The 25,712-nt window shown below is 51.9% G+C and overlaps 2 protein-coding genes across 2 annotated transcripts; both read right to left on the minus strand.

Annotated features, from left to right (window-relative positions):
• Window positions 1–637: 637 nt before the first annotated feature.
• Window positions 638–9,000, minus strand: LOC100089672 (nectin-2-like). The gene is made up of 8 exons (XM_029066862.1): window positions 8,821–9,000; window positions 7,562–7,939; window positions 6,858–7,148; window positions 5,731–5,848; window positions 4,920–5,068; window positions 4,464–4,586; window positions 2,473–2,498; window positions 638–1,450 (listed from the first exon to the last, which is right to left on the minus strand). Exons 1-8 carry the CDS (start codon window positions 8,873–8,875, stop codon window positions 1,319–1,321), a joined length of 1,272 nt encoding a protein of 423 aa, XP_028922695.1. The 5' UTR covers window positions 8,876–9,000; the 3' UTR covers window positions 638–1,318.
• A 5,928-nt stretch (window positions 9,001–14,928) lies between these two features.
• LOC100085528 (carcinoembryonic antigen-related cell adhesion molecule 7-like) lies at window positions 14,929–25,712 on the minus strand. The gene is made up of 8 exons (XM_029066863.2): window positions 25,483–25,712; window positions 23,749–24,096; window positions 18,027–18,305; window positions 16,754–16,874; window positions 16,490–16,554; window positions 16,129–16,190; window positions 15,739–15,780; window positions 14,929–15,366 (listed from the first exon to the last, which is right to left on the minus strand). Exons 1-8 carry the CDS (start codon window positions 25,568–25,570, stop codon window positions 15,313–15,315), a joined length of 1,059 nt encoding a protein of 352 aa, XP_028922696.1. The 5' UTR covers window positions 25,571–25,712; the 3' UTR covers window positions 14,929–15,312.

Raw genomic sequence — 25,712 nt, forward strand, 5'->3', positions numbered from 1 at the left:
CCTTCGTACGAAACAAAAACTTCTGACTCTGGGCTACAAGGGTCTCCATCACCTTGCCCCCTCCTACCTCACCTCCCTCTCTCTTTCTACTGCCCATCTCGCACGCTCTGCTCCTCTGCCGCTCACCTCCTCACTGGCTCCCTTTCACGCCTAATCCACTGTCGACCTCTGGCCCACGTCCTACTGCTGTCCTGGAATACCCTCCCTCCTCACCTCTGCCAAACTAACTCTTTTCTCCTCTTCAAGGCCCTACTGAGAACTCACCTCTTCCAAGAGACCTTCCCAGACTGAGTTTCCCCTTTTCCCTCTGCTCCCTCTGCTCTCTCTCTGCTCCCTCTGCTCCCTCTCTGCTCCCCCTCCTCCCTCTGCTCCCTCCTCCTTCCCCCCTTCACCTCCCCTCTCCTCAGCTAAGCCCCCTTTCTCTCTGCTCCTCCTTGTCTCCCTTCCCCTCCCCTCAGCACTGTGCTCATCTGTCTATATTTTTATTACCTTATTTATTTTGGTAATGAGGTGTACATCCCCTTGATTGTATTTATCGTGATTATGTTGTCTTGTTTTTGTCCGTCTGTCTCCCCCGGTTAGACTGTAAACCCGTCATTGGACAGGGATTGTCTCTATCTGTTGCAGAATTGCACATTCCAAGCGCTTAGTACAGTACTCTGCACATAGTAAACGTTCAATAAATACTATTGAATGAATGAAACCTCCTTCCCCGTGTGAGTGGTAGTGCAAACACAGCTCCTCGGGGGTGCTCCTGGGGACCAAACCCACCCCCACGGAGGCTGAGGCTTCCCAAGAGAGGGAGAGGAACAGACAGGCCCTGAGGGAGGGGTGGGGGGCTGTGGGGAAGGGAAAATCTGTAGCACCCACCCTGGGCCCCTCAGCAACCCCTTGGAGTCCTGTCACTAAGTGCGTGGGGGAAGGGAAGGATCAGGAGGACAGTTCATTATTTCTCCCCATCAGCGAGGAGGGAGGTTGGAGTGGCTGGAGAGGTGGGGACAAGCCAATTGATCTTACACAGCAGGAAGAGGAAGAAGTACTGAAAGGTCAGAAGAGGCAAAATCACCCCCACTTCAATGTCCCCTTGGAAAAGGAAAAAGTCGGGAGCTTGGCACTTTGGCAAATGGCCCACTAGGCAGCCCCATCCTCTCCCCTCAAACCGTCGCTCCTTAGTTCGTCAGTTGACCCTCAGGCTAGGGTCTCAATTCTGGGGGTAGATACGAGAATCTTTACTCCAAGAGTTCCTTGGTTCAGCTTTGTGGTTCTTGCTTCAGAAGTCTTTGGTGGTCTTGGGGCTGGGGAAGGGATGAACTGTGGCTTAGGCGGGCCTGGTGTTGGAAGGTGTCCGGGAGTTATCGGGCTTGGCATGAAGGTTGTCCAGGGCATCCGGAAGTAGTCTATACAAGAGAAGCTTCTCTCCTGATGTTGCTGATGATGGGGTCTCAGCTGTCTGGGGGTTAGGAGGCAGGGAGCAGGGCAGAGACCACGTTAGTTTACAAGACACCCTGAAAGCCAGGTCACCTGGGGGCTCCACCCTCTCACCTCTGATTTTTGCAGGTTGGGCATCGGAAATCAGGGGGCTGGACTCAGACCAACCAAGTAAAATGGGGCTGAGGGAGGGGCATAATCTCTCATATCCCCTCCCTGCCCCCCCAAAATGGAGACTGCTTCCCAGAATGAGACCCACACCCCCTTTTTAAATGACATTTACTGTGAGCCAGGCACTGTTCTAAGTGCTGGGGTAGATACAAGTTAATCAGGTTGGACACAGTCCATGTCCCACATGGGGCTCACAGTCTTAATTCTCGTTTTACAAATGAGGTAACTGAGGCACAATGTAGGGAAGTGACTTGCCCAAGATCACACAGCTGACAATTGGAGGAGTCAGGTTTAGAACCCAGGTCCTTCTGACTTCCAGGCCCATGCTCTATCCACTAGGCCATGCTGCTTCTCCTGTTTTCTGCTTTAGGAATGAGATGTCTATGTCTCTTTGCCCTTTGCCGTGGGTTCCAGGCAGGTAATCTGAGCTCCGCTGGTCCCAAAGGGAATTAGGGACTGGAGAGGGGGGTGGGTGTGGTTTACATTTTTAGCAGTCTAGCCCAGGATTAACCCCAGCACTATGACCCCCTGCTTCTAATAATAATAATAATAATGTTGGTATTTGTTAAGCGCTTACTATGTGCCGAGCACTGTTCTAAGCGCTGGGGTAGACAGAGGGAAATCAGGTTGTCCCACGTGGGGCTCACAGTCTTAATCCCCATTTTACAGATGAGGTAACTGAGGCACCGAGAAGTTAAGTGACTTGCCCAAAGTCACACAGCTGACAAGTGGTAGAGCCGGGGTTCAAACCTCTGACTCCAAAGCCCGTGCTCTTTCCAGTGGGCCACGTTCTAGCCACTGCAGCCTCACCCACCCCGGGGGCCTACCCTCTCCACCCCCCCACTCCCACTCCCTACCCCCCACTGCCCTTACCGAATTGGCATCCTTGCCCTTTGAGCCTGGAGAGCAGAGAAAGATATGTTATTCTGGGTGCCCTCCCAGAGGGCTCCCCTGCAGGCCACCAGCTCCTCCAGTCTTTTCCATCCAGCCCTCCCCCACCCCCCCAACCTAGGTCTCCCTCCATAGGCCCACAGAGTGACTGAAAGCAGTCGCTGGCAGTCCCCTGTCCCTCCCCCGGTCTCCTGCCGACCAGCATCCCACCAAGTAGGGGATGAAGAGGATTTAAGGAGCAGGATGCAGTGCCACTACAAATAAGTTCATTTCCCAAATCTACTCCCTTGGGACCAAGTCTGGAAACATTTGCTCCTGAGCCCTGCCCTGGCTTAGTCCCTATCTCGTTGTGGGCAGGGAATGTATCTGTTTATTGTTATATTGTCCTCTCCAAGCACTTAGAACAGTGCTTAGTACCCAGTAAGTGCTCAATAAATACAATTGAATAAATGAAGGAACTGGCTTGAGGAGCAAACCCACTGCAGTGGCACCAAGTCCAGCTCCTTACACTGCTCCTTGTTCCCACCCCTGCTCTGTGGCCATGAAATGATGGCCTCCTCTGGTCACCGAATGCACCCAACACCTCCCCTCTCCATTTTTTAAAAAAATGGTATATGTTAAGCACTTACTATGTACCAGATACTGTACTAAGCACTGGGGTAGATACAAGCTAATCAGGTTGGAAAAGTCCATGTCCCACATGGGGCTCTCAGTCCTAATCCCTATTTTACAGATGGGGTAACTGAGGCACAGAGAAATTAAGTGACTGTCCAAGGTCACACAGCAGATAAATGGTAGAGTGGGGGTTAGAGCCCAAGGCCTCCTGGTTTCTAGGCCTGTGCTCTCTCCATTAGGCCATGCTGCTTCTCTTCCCAGTGCTCCTCCTCTGCTTATGCAAATCCTCCTCCAGGAAGCCCTCCTTGCTTTACCAGCTTTCTAGCTTGCCAATCTCCTCCCCTTGCCCCCCACGACCACTCTCCCTCTTCCTGTCCCTCTCATAACTATGGTATTTATTAAGCGCTTACTATGTGCCGAGCACTGTTCTAAGCACTGGGGTGGATACAAAGTAATCAGGTTGTCCCATATGGGGCTCACCGTCTTCATCCCCATTTTACAGATGAGGTAACTGAGGCACAGAGAAGTTAAGTGACTCGCCCAAAGCCACACTGCTCTCATCACAACTGTGTCTGTCCACAGGGGTTTTCTGAGTGTCTATCCCATCTCCCCCATTAGATTGGGAGTTCCTGGAGGGCAGGGTCTATGTCTGTTCTTTCCTATGGACCCCTAATACCTAGAATAAGGCTATGAGCTTTGTGGGTGCCAAGCCCATCAGATGCCATGAGGTGGTCTGTTGGCTGTCACCGTTCAGCCTGATCAACCGTTTCCTATCCTCAAGCTTGTCTGTGTTTAATAAACCAAGCAACTACTTGGTTTCTCTTCAGGGGTGACCTTTGGCCCTCTGTTTCCTCACTTGCCCACTCCAGCCCCTGGCCATATGCTCCAGCTCCACCCAGAACCCCTAACTTTGTTTCTTGCTCCACCCATGCGCAACTCTTCCCAGGCACCTCCCACACTCATCCTCGTGTGTGGCAGCATCTTAACAGGAACTCTGCCTGCCCCCAGGCCAGCTGCTTCCTCTGACATCTCCCCCAGGAAATGGCCAGGGACGTGAGGGGCCGAATCCCCCTGCAGTCTCCCCGAAACCAACCCTGGGTTCTCAGGGGTCAGAGTGGAGCCAGTCCAGCCTCTGCCCTCTCCCCCAAAGTCCAGCAGCCTCCAGGGAGACAGGCCAACCCTGGTGACCCAAATCACAGGATGCTGGAGTGATGATCAGTTCAGGTCCCTGGAATTCAGGTGTTGTTCAGGTGAGCCAGAGGGTTGGAGTCAGACCCAATCTTACCCCAGCTTCAAGGAGAAGGGACCTGGACATCCTGGGGAGAGGAGGGAAGGGAGGGGAAAGTGACAGGACTCACCAAGCTTCTGAATGACCAGGAAATACCCCAGCGCTGCAGCTAGCCCCACCATCGCCAGGACCCCAGTCACGATACCGACAATGGCTCCTCCAGAGAGCAGGTGCTTTGTCTCAAGAGAAGTTTCTGGAGAGAAAGGGAAGGTTGAGGGGGCTCTCACCCAAGCTGGCCTCAGCTGAGGTCCTCCCACGGCCCCAAGGTCCATATGGCTGGGACTGACCCCTATCAAGGATGTTTTAGATAATAATAATGGTATTTGTTAAGCACTTACTATGTGTCAAGGACTCTTCTAAACTCTGGGGTAGATACAAGCTATTCAGGTTGGACTCAATCCATGTCCCACATGGGGTTTACAGTCTCAATTCCCATTTTACAAATGAGGGAACTGAGGCAAAGAGAAGTGAAGTGACTTGCCCAAGGACAAACAGCAGAATTTGAATGAATCAATGGACCTCTCACCTCTGACTAGGATAGTCTGCTGGGCAAACCCGCTGCCCTCCTTATTGGTGACTTTGCATACAAAGGTCGTGTTCACGAGATTATCCACGTTGTAAACCATAAGACGGGAGCCCTGGGCTTTGACTGTGGAGGGGAGAAAGCCTGACAGCCTGAGGAGAGGGGAAGAAAGGTCATCATCATGATCATCATCATCATCAGCCTTATTAAAAGCACATCTCCTCCAAGAGGTCATACTCTATTAAGCCCTCATTTCCTCTTCTCCCACTCCCTTCTGCGTCACACTTGGATTTCAATCATATTTCTTTTTTTTCAATGAACCACATTTATTGAGCACTTACTGTGTGCAGAGCTCTGTAATAATGTTGGTATTTAAGCGCTTACTATGTGCAGAGCACTGTTCTAAGCGCTGGGGTAGACACAGGGGAATCAGGTTGTCCCACGTGGGGCTCACAGTCTTAATCCCCATTTTACAGATGAGGTAACTGAGGCACAGAGAAGTGAAGTGACTTGCCCACAGTCACACAGCTGACAAGTGGCAGAGCAGGGCTTCGAACCCATGACCTCTGACTCCAAAGCCCAGGCTCTTTCCACTGAGCCACGCTGCTTCCCCGTACTGTACTGAGCTCTTGGGAGAGAACAATATAAGAGACACATTCCCTGCCCACAACAAGCTGACTGTCTAGAGGACAAACTTATTCCCCCCTCCCTCAGCCTCACAGCACTTATGTACATATCTGTAATTTATTTATTTATATTAATATCTGTCTCCCCCTCTAGACACTGTGGGCAGACAATGGGCCAGGGAACTCACGTGCTCCACTCATAGCTCGTGGGCTCTGGGTAGCTCTGGGCATCACAGTTCAGAATGGCATCGCTGCGGCCGATGAACCAGTTATCGTCGTAGCTGGAGATGGAGACCTCGGGGCGGTCTGCCAGAGGGAGAGGAGGGGGTAAGAGGCAGGGAGACGCCCCTCTCCATGCAGGTGACTCTCCAAGAGAGTCACCCCCTCCTCTCACAGAAGACTTCCAAAGGGAGAAACCTCCTTCTGTAGAGGACCTTCCCAGGGAAACTGAGGAACTTAGAGAAAATATTAGAGCATACCCAGGAGCCTGGCTTCCCAGCCAGGATCATCCCCCCTTTCCCCCAAACCAACCGTCCATGAGGCTTGAGGCTTCTTCCTTCCTCAGTCTGCCTTATCCAGTGTGGAAGCACAAGGGCCAAGGTCCTGTATTGCCCCCAACTTCCCTCTGAGCCACTGCAGCTCTAGGCCTGCTTGGTCACCTCTGGGTGCTCTTGGTTGACAAGACAATCAACTGCACAACCCATCTTTGTTCTCTAGGTCTTCTGAAAGGAGTAGCCAAAAACAAGATGAAGCTACTCTTTTAGTAGAGTTGGGCAGGGGTTTAATCACCTTGAGAACAAGGTGAGGGGCTGGATGGAAAACCCTGACCCAAGGAGTTATTGCTGCCTATCCTTATGTATTTAACCTGTATTGTACTCTCTGATTAAATTAAATGCTCTACTCTATAAAAGAAGCTCTGAATTACTCAGAGCAGAGCTGGCTTTGATATCAGAGGATCCTGCGCCTCTCCCTACTATTCATTCATTCAATCATATTTATTGAGTGCTTACTGGGTGCAGCGTACTGTACTAAGCGCTTGGGAGAGTACAATGCAATAGTAAACAGACACAGAGCCAGCACTAATTGAAATAAATTTGTCTCTGACATACCCGCTCAAACACAATGCGGAGTCCGTGAAGTTTTTCTTCCATACCAGCCACCCGAGAAAGGCTCAGAGTGTATGGGAGAGGGTGAGAGAAGGAAGGCAGGAGATAAGGGCACTTGCATGGGAAGTCAGCATGGGCGGTGCTCAGGGAGGAGGTTAGTGCCTGGAAGTTGACATGGTCAGTGCCCGCCTGGGACAGTGGTCACTCACAGCGTATGGCGAGGGTGACGGGCAGCATCTGAGGTTCCTGCAGGGTCTCATGCTCCACTTTGCAGGTGACGCTCTGCCCGTGGACGTTCCGGGTGGGCAGCAGGCTGAGTTGGCTGGTGACAGTGATGGTGCCATTAGGCAGCTCTTCTTGGGTGATGTTGGCTTCGTGGTTCAGGGATGTGGACCAGGAGAGGCGGGCGGCCGGGAGCCCGGTGGAGACACAGAAGGCGACAGGGGCAGGTGCAGAGCTCTGGGTCACCTCCTGGGTCCAGGCCTGGTTCTGGGGTGCAGCTGGACAAGAGGCAGGGGAAGTCCCGAAAGATGTCGCAAACTTCATCCCCGAACCCAGGGGTCCAGCCTGCTCATCACCCCAGCCTCAATTTCCTTTCCAGGACCCTCTCCTCCTCTAGACTGTAACATAGGGGTCCAGCCTAGCCCCTGCTCCAGCCCCACCACCCTTGTCCCGTCCCTTATTCATTATAATCATTGCTATTGAATATCTGTCGAGTACTCACTTTGCACAGAACGTTGCACCTGGGACCCATATGACCCCTGCCCACGATGAGCTCCTAGTCTAGAACCCAGGAAAATCGCTCCCGCCTAGGCCCCGTGACTACCCGGACCCTCGCCCACCCCTCGCCCCGATGGACACCCCTAGCCGGACGATGGGGCCACGTCCCTTCGGCACCCCGCCCCCCACTTACCCTCCACTCTGAGCCAGGTGGCCCCCTTGCTGTTGCCCCGAGGAAAGGTGGCGAACTCGCAGGTGTAATTGCCCTGGTCCTGAGCCCGCAGCTCCCGCACCTGCAGGGTGGCATCGCGCAGGGCGGCCTCACCCACCGACCCGGCCGAGAGGAACTTCAGCCGCCGTCCATCGGCCTCGGGGTCCGGGAAACTGGCTCCGTGCTCGGGGTGAGAGACGGCCACGCTGTAGCTCCTGCCGACCCTGTCCCAGCGCACCCACGTCACCTGAGAAACCTTGACATCCGGCCCCGTGGGCAGCAGGCGGCACGGCAGGTCCACGGTGCCCCCCAGCCGCCCCCGCACCACGGGGATCACTTCCACTCGCACGTTCTGGGCACCTGAGTTGGGGGCGGGGGGAAGGATTTGGGTGAATGGGCAGGGAGGGGAGGAGCAGAGAGGAGGGGGAGAGAGAGAATAATAATAATAATCATGGTATTTATTAAACGCTTACTAGGTGCCAAGCACTGTTCTAAGCGCTGGGGTAGATACAAGGTAATCAGGTTGGGCCACGTGGGTCTTAATCCCCTTTTTTACAGATGAGGTAACTGAGGCCTAGAGAAGTTAAGCGGCTTGTCCAAAGTCACGCAGCAGACAAGGGGCGGGGGCTGAATTAGAACCCACGTCCTCTGACTCCTAAACCCGTGTTCTTTCCACTAAGCCACGCTGCTTCTCTAAGCCGGGGGTTCCCCGGGGAAGCTCCCGACCTCAGTGGACTGATTTTGGGTTCCCAAGAGGCGGTGGGCAACCCCTACCATTCCCCACCCCCACCAAGTTTTCCCTGACTGCTCCCTTTTCTACCTCCTTCTGGGGGTCCTCGAGTTACAAAAAATGAAAGTGAAAGCACAGCTGTGTCTCTCGCTCCTTACCTCTCCCTTTCTGAGAAAGAGGGGTCCTTCTCAGTAGTTCCTCCCTCCCAACCCCATTCCCAACGGGAGCCCAACGGGGCTAGCTCAACCCTCAGTCCGGGGGTGGGGGTGGTGGGGAACGGATCGATCAATCGGACGATGGTAATTATTGAGCGCTTACCGTGTTCAGAGCACTGCGCTAAGCACTTGGGGTACCGGGGCTTGCCACGTGGGTGGGGGCGGGCGTCATGGCTGGGGTTTGTCAGCCGAGGAGCAGGTAGATGGAGTCGGACAGCGTAGGGAAACGGGGCGGGGGTCGTTTTGGGGTGGACTCGGAGGTGGATTCTCCCGGGACTTGGGAGAGGGGTACTCACCGCCCCCCGGAAGCGTGGACAGCAGCAGCAAGATCAGAGTGGCCGCTCCAGTCATGGCCGTGTCTCTTCCCTTCCCTCAGCCCTGTCTCGGTCAGTCCCAGCCCCCAACTCAAAATAGAATTGAACCGGATCAGAGAGAACACATCATCCTTCTTCCTCGGTTTGTCTGGACTCTTCAGCTCGACTGACCTCGTGGGCCCGGCCCCGCCCTCCCCTCCCCTCCCCACGACTTAAGCTTTCAGAAGGTTAACCCTTCCCCTCCATCCCCTCCCAACGGTCCTCAACCTCCCCGTGGAGATCCCCTCTCTCTTGAAACTCTCGACCTCTGCCCTTTCTCATCCCCCCAAGAAGCCCCCCCCGCTTTTCTACGTAATCCCACAATCTAAATCAGAGCCAGAGGCATTTGAGCCGAAGAGGAAACACCGAAAACAGTGAGAGGCTCATTCAATCATTGATTCAATTGTATTTATTGAGCGCTTACTATGCGCAGAGCACGGTATGAAGCGCTTGGGAGAGTCCAGAACAGCAGTAAACAGAAATGTTCCCTGCCCACGAGTTTACAGTGTAGAGGGGGAAGACAGACATTAATGAGTTCTAACTGCGGCTCCACCACTCGTCTGCTGTGTGACCTTGGGCAAGTCACTTCATTTAATAATAATAATGTTGGTATTTGTTAAGCGCTTACTATGTGCCGAGCACTGTTCTAAGCGTTGGGGAAGATACAAGGCAATCAGGTTGTCCCACGTAGGGCTCACAGATTTCATCCCCATTTTACAGATGAGGGAACTGAGGCACAGAGAAGTTAAGTAAGGTCACACAGCTGACAAGTGGCAGAGCCAGGATTAGAACCCAAGACCTCTGACTCCCAAGTCCAAGTCTTTCCACTGAGCCACGCTGCCTCAGTTCCCTCATTTGTAAAACGAGTCCCATGAGGGACATGAATCGTGTCCAATCTGATTATCTTGCAACTAGCCCAGCGCTAAGTCCCATTTTAAAGATCAAAGAAAAAAACAACAGCGCTAGATGCTGCATCAGCGCAGCGTTCGTCCCACCTGGGACTTTCCACGGGGGAATTTCACCGACCACGGAACCACTTTCGCAAACAAGGGGCTAGAGTGTGACAGAGAGGCACAGATGGACAGAGGCCGGAGGATAGAGAATCTTCCACTCTCCAGCGGGAGGCAGAAAGGGCACAGGTGCCAAGCTCTTGCTTAGCGGTTGGAGTGGGGAGCGTCAGGATCAGTGGGAACGGGCAGGAAAGGGAATGAGAGAGTCCTTACACCCTCCTTCTCCCCCGCCCAGACGGAGGCTCCCTTAAACAAACTCCCCCCTAGGAACTCCAGTGATTTCGCCCCTCAGCCCTCGGTGAGCCGACCTTCTTACTGCGAGGAGAATCCGAGAGCTGGGCAAGGGAGGAGTCCCCTCGCCGGAGGGACACGGCCTCTGGTTCTGTGAGCACTCTCTCCTCGACACAGAACCGAATTAGAGATACCACCGCCGCCCAAGGTCGGGCGAGGACTCTGGCCGCCGCCCTGCTTCTGACATGGAGTCCATTCCCCGCCCCCTCGAGAGGCGTCTCTCCCCTCTTGTTCCCCCACAGGGACCCCCGAGGCAGACACTCGGGCTCCGAAGCCCCCGCAGAGTGGCGACCGAGGTTTCCCTCTTCTCCCGCTCCTAATAATGTTGGTATTTGTTAGCGCTTACTATGTGCCGAGCACTGTTCTAAGCGCTGGGGGAGATACAGGGTAATCAGGTTGTCCCACGTGAGGCTCACAGTTAATCCCCATTTTACAGATGAGGTAACTGAGGCACAGAGAAGTTAAGTGACTTGCCCACAGTCACACAGCGACGAGTGGCAGAGCTGGGATTCGAACTCATGACCCCTGATTCCCAAGCCCGTTCTCTTTCCACTGAGCCACGCTGCTTTTCACAACTCTTCCCCTTTTCCCACTTCCTCTCGTCCGCTGCCACCCAACGAAGCTCTGGAGCCCTAACGGGACGGGGGAAGGGGTGTCAAGTCCTGGCCGAATCGGAGAGCTCGGGTTTCCTCCCAAGGTCATCCTCCGGGACCCCAGGCACTGAGGCCCCCTCGACCACCGAGCCCTCAGGCTTGACCGCAGCCAAACCTGCCTTGAGGTTTCGGGGAAGACCCCAGCCCGGAACGGCAGCCGGTGCGTAGCTCCTCTAGAGCAATAAGAACCGAAGAAATCACAGGGCGATCACGGGTTTGGATGTCTTGGTGAAGGGCGGAGCTTCTACTCATCAGACCCCGCGGGGGCGGGGAGGGAGGTTCCCTCCGGGCCTGAAGAAGTATTCATTCATTCGTATTTATTGAGTGCTTACTGTGCGCAAAACACTGTACTAAACGCTTGGGAAAGTACAATAAATGGAAACATTCCCTGCCCACCACGAGCTTACAGTCTAGAAGGGAGAGACAGACATCAATACAAATAAATAAATTACAGATATGGACATAAGTACTGCAGGGCTGGGAGGGGGGAAGAACGAAGGGATCGAGTCAGGGCGACGCAGAAGGGAGTGGGAGAAAAGGAAAGGGAAGTCCTAGTCTGGGAAGGCCTCTTGGAGGAGATGTGCCTTCAATAAGGCTTTGAAGGCGGGGAGAGTCATTGTCTGGTGGATTTGAGGAGGGAGGGTGTTCCAGGCCAGGTGCAGGACGTAGGCCAGGGGTCGGTTGTGAGACAGGTGAGACCGAGGCACAGTGAGAAGGTTAGAACTAGAGGAGCTAAGTGTGTGAGCTGGGTTGTAGAAGGAGAGTAGCGAGATGAGGTAGGAGGGGGCTGAGGTAGGAGAGGGCCAGGTGGTGGAGTGCTTTAAAGCCAGTGATGTGGAGTTTTTGTTTGATGCAGAGGTGGATGGGCAACCACTGGAGTTTTTTAAGGAAGGGGGTGACATGTCCTGGACGTTTCTGTAGAAAGATGATCTGGGTATTGGGGTGAAGTATGAATTGGAGAGGAGAGAGGCAGGAGGTTGGGAGTTCAGCAAGGAGCCTGATGCAGAAATCTAGGCGGGATAGGATGAGAGATTGTATTAAAGTGGTAGCAGTATGGATGGAGAGGAAAGGGCAGATTTTAGGAATGTTGTGAAGGTGGAACAGACAGGATTTGGTGATGGATTAAATATGTGGTTTGAATGAGGAAGAGGAGTCAAGGATAATGCCAAGGTTATGGGCTTGTGAGACAGGAAGGATGGTGGTGCCATCTACAGTGATGACAGAATCAGGGGGAGGACAGGGATTGGGTGGGAAAATAAGGAGTTCAGTTTTGGATATTTTAAGCTTGAGGTGACGGAAGGACATCCGAGCAGAGGAGTCCTGAAAGTAGGAGGAAATGTGAAACTGCAGAGAGGAAGTGGGATCAAGGCTGGAGATGTAGATTTGGGTATCATCCCCATAGAGGTACTAGTTGAAGCCATGGGAGTGAACGAGTTCTCTAAGGGAGTGGGTGTAGATAGAGAATAGAAGGGAACCCAGAAATGAACCTTGAGGGAGCCCCACAGTTAGGGGGTGGGAAGCAGAGGAGCCTGCGAAGGAGGCCGAGATTGAACGGCCAGAGAGCTAAGAGAAGGACCAGGAGAGGACAGAGTCAGTGAAGCCAAGGTTGGATAACGTTTCCAGAAGAAGAGGGTGGTCCACAGTGTCGAAGGCATCTGAGAGGTCGAGGAGGATTAGAATGGAGTAGAGGCCGTTGGATTGGCCGTTGGCAAGAAGATCGTTGTTAACCTTTGAGAGGAGGGTTTCTGTGGGGTGAAGGGGACGGAAGCCAGATTGGAGGGGGTCAAGAAGAGAATTGGAGGAGAGGAATTTGAGACAGCGGGTGTAGACAACTCGCTTAAGGAGTTTGGAGAGGAATGGTAGGAGGGAAGTGGGCGAAACTGGAGGGAGCAGTAGGATCAAGGAGGGGGTTAAGATAGGAGAGACATGGGCATGTTTGAATACAGTGGGGAAGAAACCAGTGGAGAGCGAGCAGTTGAAGACGGCTGTTAGGGAGGGAGTAAGAGTGGGCCCGAGATTTTGATAAGGTGCGAAAAAATGGGGTCGGATGCCCAGGTGGAGGGAGTGACTTTTGAGAGGAGGAAGGCGATCTCCCTTGAGAGAAAATGCTGGACAGGGTGGGAGGAAGGCTGCAGTGCCCCCTTCTGGCCATCCCCACACCCGCCACCATGGGTGGGGTAGTTCAAAAATGAGGTGTCCATGTGTATAAAACGGGCTATCCGGAGGACAGGGTGGATCAGGACAATTTAGGGGTTCCAAATCAATCAGTGGTACTTAGTAAGAGCTTACCATGCGCAGAACACTGTACTTGGAAGAGTACAATACCACAGCACTTGGAAGAGTACAAAACCACAGAGTTGGAAGGCACGTTCCCTGCACAAAAGGAACTTAAAGTCTAAAGGGGCAGACATTAAAATAAATTACATATGTGCATGTAGGGTGGGGGTGAATATCAGGAGCTTAAAGGGTTCAGATCCAATGCATAAGCGATGCAGAAGGGAGAGGAAGTAGGGAAAATGGTATGGGAGGGCAGTTGTCAGGGAAGGCCTCTTGGAGGAGAAGTGATTTTAGGAGAACTTAGAAGGTGGGGAGATTGGTGGTCTGTCGTATATGAAGAGGGAGGGAGTTCCAGACTAGAGGGAGGACTAGAGTGAGGTGTCAATGGCAAGATAGAAAAGAACGAAGTTGAGTAGTTTTTTTTAGAAAAATTATCTGGTCAGCAGAGTGAAATATGGACTGGACTGGGGAGAGACAGGAAGCAAGGGAGGTCAGTGAAGAGGTTGGTATTTATTAAGTGCTTGCTGCACTCTTATGAATCAAAGCCTTATAGAGGCGGAGAGTTTGTGGATGCTGATGAAGCTTAGAGCTATGCCATATAGGACTACCCATAACGGAAAGGTGAAGCCAAAGCATTAAAGTCGATTGACCTGTGCTGGGCCACAGCAGCATGGGATAGAGTCAAAGGTGGATGATCAAGTGATTATTAGAACGTTGATCAAAGATAAAGGCAGAGACTCAAGTTTTTTACTGTTCAGAAGAAGGAAATGGTAAACCACTTCCGTATCTTTATTAAGAAAACCTTATGCCTACATATCCCAGAACAACTTTATGACATAAGATGGGACCTTCTGAAAAGGATGTAACCATGGAGTCATTACTGGTTGTAAATGACTCGAAAAATCTGAAGAAGAGTACTAAGCCCTTGGGTGTTTCCTGCCCATATGGAGCTTTTTTAAAAAATTATTTCTTAAGTGCTTACTATGTGCCTGGTACTGTTCTAAGCGCTGGGGTAGATATAAGATAATCAGGTGGACCCAGTCTCTGTCCTACATAGGACTCACCATCTTAATCCCTATTTTCCAGATGAGGTAAATGAGGCCCAGAGAAGTGAAGTGACTTGTCCAAGGTCATAAAGCAAACAAGTGGAGGATCCGGATTAGAACCCATGGTTTTTGCACTACTCAAGACAGGATATTAGTGCTTGGAGCAGCGTGTTAGCAGTTTGGATGGAGAGGAAGGGACGGATTCATGCGGATGTTGTGAAGGTAGAACCAATAGGATTTGGTGACAGACTGACTGAACCTATAGCCTGGGGAGGGTATGGAGAGAGAAGCAGGAATTGTGTGATTTGGAAAGCAGAATCTCCCACCTACAGCAGGCAAGCAGTTGTGCTCTGGACATACAGTCCCCTGCCTCCCCTTCTCTGGACACTCTGACCCCCAATGGCTAGCTGCCCACTGGCCCATTTGCCCACTCTTGTCTCACTGCCCTGGGCCCCAAGCAAATTTACTTGGGAGGAGCAGAAAGACAGCTACGTAAAGAGGGTTTGGAAGAGTGGACTGTGTGATCTCGAGGTGTAGTTTGAGAGTTTTAATTGGATCCAAGAAACCAAGAACTCCATAGACCTGAGGAAGGACAGCGTGGCAGAAGCCACAGGCACAGTTTCCTGCCAGGACAACGAGAGAGCCCAGGGACCCACATAAACTGTGAGCTCCTTGTGGGAAGCGAATGTATCTGTCTCCCAAGTGCATAGCATAGTGCTTTGCACACAGTAAGCACTCAATAAATACAATTGAATGAATGAATGAACAAACAAAATCAATCACTGGTATTTATTGAGTGCCAACAGTGTGCAGAGCACTGGACTGAACATATGGGAGGGTACAGTTGAATTCATAGACATGATCCCTGCCCTCAAGAAGTTTGCCATTCGTGGAGGAACACACCTATCAGGAGCGAGGAGATGGAGGGGACCACAGTGAGGAGGCCAGGCCCTTTTTAACACAAAATTATTCCAGAAGAGAACACAGAGCATTGAGGCAGGCAGGACAAGCTTCACCTTTGGCTGGAATAGCCTGTAGACTTCCCATTCTGTTTTGAGGCTACAACAATCTGGGGGTGTTGCTAGAGGCAACATCAGACCTTATAGGGGCCCTGGGGGCAGACCCTGGGCCAATGTGAACCAGGCAGAGCCTCTTCTATTAGGCAGGTGGACGGATCTGGTCGTAGACGTACATGTCTCTGGAGATCAGGGTCTGGAGGTCAGAGAGTCACAGTGAGGGTTTTTGGGCTCCGAGCAGGAGAGGAGAACAAGACTAAGATGCTCTGAGGCCCTGGTCCAAACCCAAGCTGGAAAAGTGGGGAATCTCAGACTCCAAGTATCCCTGCTTCCCATCCCACCCTCAATCCCATCTCTTACCCAATCCCAACCCTCCCCACATCCAGTTTTACCCCACATCCCTTTCCTCCATCATATTCTCTCCCCCCAAATACTACCTCTCCCCCAGCATGATCCTCCCCCCATCTCATTCCTCTTGAGACCCTCAACATCATCCCTGAGGGTTGAGGGGCAGAAGTCGAGAAGAGGTTATTCTGAGCCCTTGTTGCCCTTTGACCCTAGAATGTACCTGATAGTTGGGGTCAGGCTCCGGGGGTATCTCCAGGGCGATCTGTGCAGACAGAGAAGGGGCGATTCTGTACTGGTCCCTGGCGGTCCTTGCCCAGGATGACGCGGGACCCCACCTCGATTTCTCCATTCTTGTTCTGCCACCTTCTTCCTACCCTCTGACACCGCAACCCCACCCCACCCCCCACCTCGCGTGCGTTACCTGGTTACCCCCAGATGGTCCCCTAGGAGTCTCCTTGAGCCACAGGGGGCAGATCCTACACATTGTTACTCCCAAGATGGAGAATTGGAGAAGAAGCCCAGGCCCAAAGGGAGAGGATTGCCAGGGACAGTCAGGGACCCCGGGGGGCTTGAGTGGGTAGTGGGTCGGTGAGGGTTACCGAGACCCTACCTGTGTCCATGGGGCAGATCTACTGGGTTCCAGAACGTTTAGATAGTTAACGTCGATCTTCTCTGGAGGGAGAGAACCAGGCAGGAGGAGGCTCAGTTCTACTGCCAGGGGCAGGGAATGATGAGAGGATCGGGGTTGGATAAAGGTGGGAAGCGGGGGCCAGGGTGGAAGAAGGGATAGGGATCCCCACAGAGGGCCGAGGGGTCGGGCACAGCGAGGGGGTGGGATGATGCAGGGCACAGCTATGGGGGCGGGGAAGAGAATGACATTTGGGGTTCTTCCCCTCGGGGCCCCTTTCTGGGCAGTCCCTTCCCCGAAAGCGAAGGAGGTTGGGTAGGGGTCCGTCAGCGGTTTTACTCACTGGGATTGGGCGCTGGGGGGCTGCCTCCTCCCAGGCCAGGCTCTCCCACGGGCTTCCCTGACCGCCTGACACACAACCAGACAACCTGACAACCAGACTCCTCCCGCGTCGGCCCGGCCCCACCCTCCCCTGACCTCCCACCCCTCAGCCCCCCAGTCAGACCGCCGAAGAGGGTGGGACCCAGGCAGCACGGCTTACCCCCCCCCCCCAGGCTCCCAACGCCGGCAGCAAGAGGAGATAGTTGGCAGAGGAGGGCGTCGTTACCTTCGGCCTTTCCTGGTGACGAGGAAATATCCCAGCACCGCGGTCAGCGCTCCACCGGCCAGGGCGAAGCTGCGACTCCTGTTTTTGGCCGCTCCGAATGGAGTGTGGGTCGGAGAGAGATCTATCCCAGGGAGAGACCCGAGAAGACGCCCGAAGCCCTGCTTCTGTACCGCTGGGGCAGCCTGGCCGACCCCCTCCCCGGAAACCGGGTACCCCCCGTCCTGGGACCCAAATTCCACGCGCCGGGAGAAACCACCCGGAAAGCAGGACATGTGGGGGGGAAGCTTTCTGCTGGGCTCCAGAATGGGCGCTCAGAGACCCAGCCCCTCCAAGGAGACAGCTACAGTATAGACCCCAACCCCGCCCATATTCAAGAGGGCGTGAGAGAGATAATAATAATGAAATCGTGGTATTTGTTAAGGGCTTACTATGCGCCAGCCACTCTACTAAGCGCTGGGATGGATACAAGCAAATCGGGTTGGACACAGTCCCTGTCCCACAGGGGATTCACAGTCTCAATCCTCATTTTACGGATGAGGTAACTGAGGCCCGGAGAAGTGAAGTGACTTGTCCAAGGTCACGCAACGGACAAGTGGTGGAGCCGGGATTAGAACCCTTAACCTTTTGACTTCTAGGCCTGTGCTCTATCCACGACATGCTGCTTCCAAACCATGGCTGTTCTCAGTCTGTGTGTGTTGTTGGAAGGGGGGCTTGGATAATAATACTTATAATGAAATCAATAATATAATTTGTTAAGTGCTTACTATGTGCCAAAGCCTGTACTAAGTACTGGGGTAAGTAGAAGATAATAAGGTTGTAGTCATTCTCTATCCCACATTGGGCTCACAGTCTAAATCAGAACAGGTATCCTTATTTTACAGATGAGAAACCTGAGGGCTAGAAAAGTTAAGTGACTTGCCCAAGGTCACAGAGCAGACAAGTGAAAAGGCCAGGATTAGAATTCAGAGTCAGAGGACTTCTAGGCCGGCACTTTTTCCACGAGGAAGGGGCTTTCTCTCTCTCTCTATCTCTCTCTCTCCAGGGTGTGCTTCTGAGTGGGCCAGGATACTAGATAATGGTGAGACAGTGACTAGTGGCATGAGAATTGCTGGCACTGGGGCTGGGTGAGGTGGAGCCCAATGTGCGGTCATTCATTGTGGAGGGAGTCTGGCTCTCAGTGGAGGGGAAGTGCTGCCTGAAGTCCATTCGGACTCCCCAGAAATGCCCAGGGATCCGGCCCATCAAGCGGGGAGAGGGGACAGGTGTGACTCACAGTTGACAGTCAGGGTCAGGGGGTAACTCCTCTGGGCGCTGACCGGATTCCGGGCTTCACACTGGTAGGTGCCGATGTCCCCACGGGTGATGTTGTACAGGGTGAGAGTTCTGTTTCTGGGGGACAACTCCAGCCTGGCGCTGGTCCTCAGGGCCTTGTTGTCCACAAACCAAACCACGCTTTCTCTTGGGTCTCCAGGGAGGCACCAAAAGATCACCGAGTCCTGGAGCTCCACGGTGTTGGTGCTGGAGGCCATGAGGTTGGGTCGGGATACCCGTGCTGTGTGGGGACTGAGGGCATTAATAGGCGAGGCCTGACTGGCCACACCCCCGGTCCAGCCCCTGATCTCGCCACCCCTCGAGGGCTCTCTGACCCCCCCCCCACCTGCTCAGAAGCAGCCCGGGGGAGGCCAGACCCAAGCCCAGGATCCCGTATGGAGGGTGGGATTCTGGGACTGTCCTCAGAGCCTCCCACAGCTCCTAGGATGAAATTTCCCACCCCAGAGCAAGGAGCTGGGCCAGGCAGGGGGTGAGACCTGTGGGGAGCGGGGACTTCTCAGGCAGTCACAAAGGGAAGGCATCGGGGGGAAGGGGGCTACACCTCCAGTGTCATCAAGGAGACAGGGAATCCCCATCCGGGGGCAGAGAGCCTATAATAATAATAATAATGGTATTTGTCAAGCGCTTACTATGTGCCAAGCACTGTTCTAAGTGCTGGGGTAGATACAAGGTAATCAGGTTGTCCCACGTGGGGCTCACAGTCTTAATCCCCATTTTACAAAGGAGGTAACTGAGGCACAGAAAAGTTAAGTGGCTTGCCCAAAGAGGGGGAGCCGGGATTAGAACCCACATCCTCTGACTCCCAAACCCGTGCTCTTTCCACTAAGCCACTCTGCTTCTCTATACCACAGCTGGGGTCTCGTGCTCAGGAACAGCTGGAATGTAAGCTCGTTGTGGGCAGGGAATGTGTCTGTTTGTTGTTGAACTGCACTCTCCCAAGCGCTTAGTTTAGTGCTTTCCACATAATAAGCACTCAGTAAACACGATTGAATGAATGAATGTGTCCGGTGGCCACTTTGGGACGAGCTTATAGCTTGGAGCCGTGGAGACCGATCTCGGGAACCCGTAACCTTGGCTGTATCTTCGATTCATCTGCACATTCAAACTGCATGTTCAGTCTGTCATCAAACCCCGTCAGTTCTATTCATTCATTCAGCCATATTTATTGAGCACTTACTGTGTGCAGAGCACTGTACTAAGCGCTTGGGAAGTACTATTCAGCAACAGATAGAGACAATCCCTACCCAACAACGGGCTCACAGTCTAGAAGGGGGAGACAGAAAACAAAAAACAAGTAAACAGGCATCAATAGCATTAAAATAGATAAATAGAATTATATATATATATCATTAATAAAATAAATAGAATAATAAATATGTACAAATAAGCATAAGGGCTGTGAGGCGGGGAAGGGGGTAGAGCAGAGGGAGGGAGTCGAGGCGATGGGGAGGGGAGGAGGAGCGGGGGAAAAGGGGGGGCTCAGGCTGGGAAGGCCTCCGGGAGGAGATGAGCTCTCAGTAAGGCTTTGAAAGGGGAAAGAGAATTAGTTTGGCAGATGTGAGGAGGGAGGGCATTCCAGGTCAGTGGCAGGATGTGGGCCGGGGTCGATGGCGGGACAGGCGAGAATGAGGCACAGTGAGGAGGTTAGCGGCGGAAGAGCGGAGTGTGCGGACTGGGCAGTAGAAGGAGAGAAGGGAGGTGAGGTAGGAGAGGGCAAGGTGATGGAGAGCTTCATCTCCACCTAGACTCCTACTACACTGATTGATTGATAATAAATATATACATTGCTAATAAATGAATTAAACCCAATAAATCAAATATAGCAAATTAATAATAAATATAATAAATGAGAAGCAGCCTGACCTAGTGGATAGAGCACAAGTCTGAGAGTCAAAAAGGAACCGGGTTCTAAACCCAGCTATGCTATATATTGGCTGTGTGACCTTCGATAAGTCACTTGACTTCTCTGTGCCTTAGTCACCTCATCTGTAAAATGGGAATTAAGATTGTGAGTCCTTTGTGAGACAAAGGACTGTGTCCAACCTGATTAGCTTGTATCTAATAATAATGTTGGTGTTCGTTAAGTGCTTACTATGTGCAGAGCACCATTCTAAGCGTTGGGGTAGATACAGGGTCATCAGGTTGTTCCACGTGAGGCTCACAGTTAATCCCCATTTTCCAGATGAGGTCACTGAGGTGAAGTGACTTGCCCACAGTAACACAGCTGACAAGTGGCAGAGGCGGGATTCGAACCCATGACCTCTGCCTCCCAAGCCCGGGCTTTTTCCACTGAGCCACGCTGCTTCTCTAAGCCATGCTGCTTCTCTACCCCAGTGGTTAGTACAGTGCTTGGCACATAGTAAGCGCCTAGCCAAATTGTACTTTCCAAGCGCTAAGTGAAGGGCCCGGCACACAGTTAGCACTCAATAAATACAATTGAATGAATGAATGAAATACCATAAAAATACATAAATAAATAATTGATAATAAAAATCAGTTATAATAAACACGGTTGATTAATTGATCCAAGCATTTATCCTACCCCACCTCGACTCCCACATCAGCCTCCTCACTAACCACCCTGCCTCTAGTCCCTTCCCACCCCAATCCTTATATCATTCTGTTGCCGGGATCATTTTTTCTAAAAAAAGTTTCACCCACGTCTCCCCATGCCTCACAAACCTCCAGTGGTTGCCTAACCATCTCCTCATTAAACAGAAACTCCTTCCCATTAGCGTTAAGGCACTCAGTCAGCTCTGCCTCCTACCTAATCTTGTTAATTCCCCTCTTATAACCAAGCCCGCACACTTCGCTCCTCCAACACCATCTTCACTGGCCCTCAATCTCGTCTCTCTCATCATCGTCCTTTTGCCACTCTCCCCATCTTCAAAACCCTACTAAAATCATATTTCCTCCTTCCCTGACTAATCTCTTTTTACTCCACCCTACTGGCCTGCCCTTGTGTGTCACTTATGCACTTGGGCCTAAACCCCTCAAAGGCTTTGATACTCAACCACAGCCAGCCCCACAGCACATATGTACACTTTCTTATACTATTTTCCTTATGCATAATTTATTTTAATACCTATTTCCCTCTGTAGACTCTTAGTTCCTCGAGGGCAGGGATCTTGTCTAATGAACTGAATCATATTGTACTTTCCCAAGCGCTTATTAGACTGTTCTGCACACGGAAAAAATTCCATAGATGTCATTGATTGAGTGATTGATTTGGAGAGTGGCCAGGTTCCCCCACTTTTGCAGTTGTTGAAATTGCTCCGAGTTGGAGAGCGAGGAGGGATGGTATGGGGAAGATGAGCATGGCTCAAAAATGGGAACCTGGGTTTGTCATAGCCTGTTCCCCGGCCCCTCTCCACTTCTCTTTTCTGATGTTCCCAATGAATTTGTGCCACAAAGGGAAGTGGAGCAATCCTGGAAATTCACAGCACTTACACATATAGCTGTAATTTACCTATTTATACTAATGTCTGCCTACCCCTCTTGTCTGTAAACTCCTCGTGGACAGGGAATATGCCTGTTAATATTTTTGTATTGAGAAGCAGCACAAGTCTGGAAATCAGAGGACATGGGTTCTAATCCCAGCTCTGCCACGTGTCTGCTGTGTGACATTGAGCAAATCACTTAACTTCTGTTTACCTCAGTTACCTCATCTGTAAAATGGGGATTAAGACTGTGAGCCCCATGTGGGACATGGACTGTGTCTGGCCTGATTACCTTGTATCTACTTCAGCACTAAAAACAGTGCTTTGCACACAGTAAGCTCTTAACAAATATAGCCTCCCAATCGTTTAGTACAGTGCCCTGCAAATAGTAAGTGCTCAATAAATACAATTGATTGACTGGGGGTGCTGGGGATAGGTCTGAGCTAAGACCAGCTGGGTTGAACTGAGCCTCATTTGAAGGAAACCAGGAGTGCACAGGCTCTGTGGTTGGCCTGGGTAACTATTCCCATGTCCACCCTTCCTTGGGGCTGTCTTGGATTCTTGGCCTCATCAGGTCTGGGAAAGTAGGACTTTGGGGTGGGGATGGATGTCCCTGTCCCTTCCTGGCCAAATCTGCCACTTGTCAGCTTTATGTATGATTTTGGGCATGTCACTTAACTTCTCTGTGCCTCAGTTACCTCATCTGTAAAATGCGGATTATGATTGTGAGCCCCACGTGGGACAACCTCATTACCTTGTATCTACCCCAGTGCTTAGAACAGTGCTTGGCAAATAGTAAGCATTTAACAAATAGCAACATTGTTATTATTTTTATCTGTCCCCAGTCCTCCCACTCCCCCCTCCACACTCAGCCCCAATGCCTATCCAGGGATTGACAGACAGAGGACCGAATGAGACCACCCTGAAGAGGGGGCAGCTAGGAAAGAGTCAGTCCTTGGCCAACTCCTCCCCTCATCCACCAGGGCCTAAGACACTGGGCCCAGTGTCAAGTCAAGAGGTCAACAGTCTAACGACAGGGCTGGCTGTGAGACAGCTGGTTGTGAGAAGCAGCATGGCCGAGTGGAAAGAGCACAAGCCTGTGAGTCAAAGGACATGGGTTTTAATCCAGGCTCTGCCACATGTCTGCTGTGTGAACTTGGGCAAGTCACTTCACTTCTCTGTGCCTCAGTTACCTCCTCTGTAAAATGGAGATTAATAATAATGATTATGGTATATGTTAAGCACTTACTATGGAATAATAATAATGTTGGTATTTGTTAAGCACTTACTATGTGCCGAGCACTGTTCTAAGCGCTGGGGTAGACACAGGGGAATCAGGTTGTCCCACGTGGGGCTCACGGTCTTAATCCCCATTTTACAGATGAGATAACTGAGGCACAGAGAAGTTAAGTGACTTGCCCACAGTCACACAGCTGACAAGTGGCAGAGCTGGGATTCGAACCCATGACTTCTGACTCCAAAGCCCGTGCTCTTTCCACTGAGCCACGCTGCTCCTCAAAACGTTGGTATTTGTTAAGCACTTACTATGTGCAGAGCACTGTTCTAAGCGCTGGGGTAGACACAAGGGAATCAGGTTGTCCCATGTGGGGCTCACAGTTTTAATCCCCATTTTATAGATAAGGTAACTGAGGCACAGAGAAGTGAAGTGACTTGCCCACCGTCACACAACTGACAAGTGGCAAAGCAGGGCTTCGAACCCATGACCTCTGACTCCAAAGCCCGTCCTCTTTCCACTGAGCCACGCTGCTTCTCTCTGCCAGGCACTGTTCTAAGAACTGGGGTGGTTACAAGATAATTGGGTTGGACAGTCCCTATCCCAAATGGGGTTCGTAATCTTAATCCCAATTTTACAGATGAGGGAATTGAGGTATTAAGGGATTAAGACTGTGAACCCCATGTGGGACAGGGACTGTGTCCAACCTGATGATCTTATATCAACCCCAGCACTTAGAACAGAGCTTGGCACATAGTAAGCCATTAACAAGCACCATAATTATTATTATTATTAGCGCTCCAGAGAGAGAAGGGAGGAGCACAGAGGGCAGAAGGGGCTTGGCCCAACCCAGTTCTGCACTCAGACTCCCAAACCAAGCTCAGTTTCCATCCTAAGGGGCCTAATAGAACGTAGCAGAATCAGCACAGCTTCTGGCCGGATCCAGGGGAAGGCAGGCACTCTGCACTGTGGAAACTTGACACACTTACCCAAGACTTGGATATCTGCCTTGGCCAGTGTTCCAAAAGGAAAAGTCGACAATGACAAGGTGTAGCTGCCTGTGTCACTCAGCGTCACGTTTTTGATCCTGAGGGAGCCATCCGGCTTCAGCGTTTCCCGACCCGAGTAAGCTGGGCCCATTTTTAGATTTTGGGCTCTGGAATGTCTGAATATCATGGATTGGTGTGATGTGTCTGTCCCACGGTGCCAGGAGAAGGGACGATAAAGGACTCTCTGGACTGTCAGTGTCACGTCCTGACCCTGGGCCACGGGTTGTGGCCAGGGAACGATGGTTAAGTGGGCCGGGGCACTCTGGATCCAGAAGCAAAGCAGGGAGGCTAGCAAGAGAGAGAGAGAAAGAGAGAGAGAGAGAGAGAGAGAGAGAGAGAGAGAGGAAAACATCAGGCCCAAAGTCCTGCTGGGGTGGAGACCTCTGGGAAATGGCGGCCCAGGGGACAAGGGAGACTCTCCTTGTTTGTTCATTCATTCAGTAGCATTTGTTGAGTGCTTACTGTGTGCAGAGCGTTGTTCTTAGTGCTTGGGAGAGTAAACAGAACAATAAAGAGATACATTCCCTGCCCACAAAGAGCTTACAGTCTAGAGGAGTTGTTCGCAGGGGCAATCTTGGAGGTGGAATAGGGTTGAGGGGCTTCACTGCTCCAAAGTCAGGGAACTGGAAAGTCTCCAGGTCAAGGGTGCAGCCTTAGGACTGACAACCTGTGGAAAGCAGTGTGGTCTAGTCAGAAGGAATCAGAAGGAGCTCAGTTCTCATTCCAGTCCTGCCACAGTTCTGCTGTGCGACCGTGATCAGGTCACTTCATTTCTCTGTACCTCAGGTATTTCCTCTATCAAATGGGGATTAAAAATATGAGCCTCATGCTGGACTGTGTCCAACCTGATTAGCTTGTATCTCTCCCAAAGCTTAGTACAGTGTCTGGCACATGGTAAGCACTTAACAAATACCATAAAATCACATTTTAAAAAAACCTGAAAGAGCAGCACCCCATCACAGCTCTCCCATATCTCCAGGCCTTGATGTACCTGCATTGTCAGAGAGAAGCAGGGTGGGCTAGTGGAAAGAGCATGGGCCTGAGAGTCAGGAGATCTGGAGCTCTTCCACTTGCCTGCTGTGTGACCTTGGGCAAGTCTACTTAACTTCTTTGTGCCTCTGTTTCTTCATCTGTAAAACTTTGGGATTCAATACCTGTTTCCCCTCTCCCTTAGCCCCACAAGGGACAGGGACCATGCCTGACTTATCCTTCATGTAGTACAATGTTAGGTACACAGTAAGAGCTTACAATATCATTATTATTATCATCATTATCATTATCATCTCACCCGCCACAACCTCTCCCCCCAGTTCTTTCTGAGGTGCATCCATGCCCACTCCCCAAGCAGTGTGGAGAAGCAGCGTGGCTTAGTGGAAAGATCATGGGTTTGTGAGTCAGAGGATGTGGGTTCAAATCCTGGCTCCACCGCTTGTCTGCTGTGTGACCTTAGGCAAGCCGTTTAACTTCTCTGTACCTCAGTTACCTCATCTGTAAAATGGGGATTAAGACTGTGCGCCCCACATGGGACCACCTAATTACCTTGTATCCAACCCGGCGCTTAGAACAGTGCTTGGCACATAGTAAGTGCTTAATAAATACCATTGTTATTATTATTATTGTTATTATTACCCTCCCCACCACCACCACCAGCCACTGAGGCCCCAAAATTCTCACCTCTGAGCAGAAGAACGGTCCAGGAGCAGCGCCCCCTGGTGGGCGGATCGCGAACCCCCGAGGGAAGAGATTCCCATCTCTGCGCCATCCGAATTCCCAATCCCGAAGCGACTCCTGCTCCTCCTCCTTCTTGCTGGGATTAGAGTGGCCTCCCTGTCCGGCCCGGCCCGGCCCGGCCAGCTCCCAAGGGCAGTCCCGGGGTAGGGTGCGGACACCGTACTTCTCTCTCG

Source organism: Ornithorhynchus anatinus, chromosome 5, assembly GCF_004115215.2.
Source record: "Ornithorhynchus anatinus isolate Pmale09 chromosome 5, mOrnAna1.pri.v4, whole genome shotgun sequence".
Taxonomy (NCBI): Eukaryota; Metazoa; Chordata; class Mammalia; order Monotremata; family Ornithorhynchidae; genus Ornithorhynchus; species Ornithorhynchus anatinus.

Coding starts and splice junctions, on each gene's coding strand:
- LOC100089672 (XM_029066862.1), bottom strand. CDS start 8,875: ATGACTGGAGCGGCCACTCTGATCTTGCTGCTGCTGTCCACGCTTCCG. Junction 4,587..4,919: donor GCAGACTATCCTAGTCAGAG/GTGAGAGGTCCA, acceptor CTTTCTCTCCAG/AAACTTCTCTTGAGACAAAG. Junction 2,499..4,463: donor CCTGGTCATTCAGAAGCTTG/GTGAGTCCTGTC, acceptor TCTGCTCTCCAG/GCTCAAAGGGCAAGGATGCC.
- LOC100085528 (XM_029066863.2), bottom strand. CDS start 25,570: ATGGCGCAGAGATGGGAATCTCTTCCCTCGGGGGTTCGCGATCCGCCC. Junction 24,097..25,482: donor GACCGTTCTTCTGCTCAGAG/GTGAGAATTTTG, acceptor CTCTCTTGCTAG/CCTCCCTGCTTTGCTTCTGG. Junction 15,781..16,128: donor GATCTGCCCCATGGACACAG/GTAGGGTCTCGG, acceptor CTGTCTGCACAG/ATCGCCCTGGAGATACCCCC.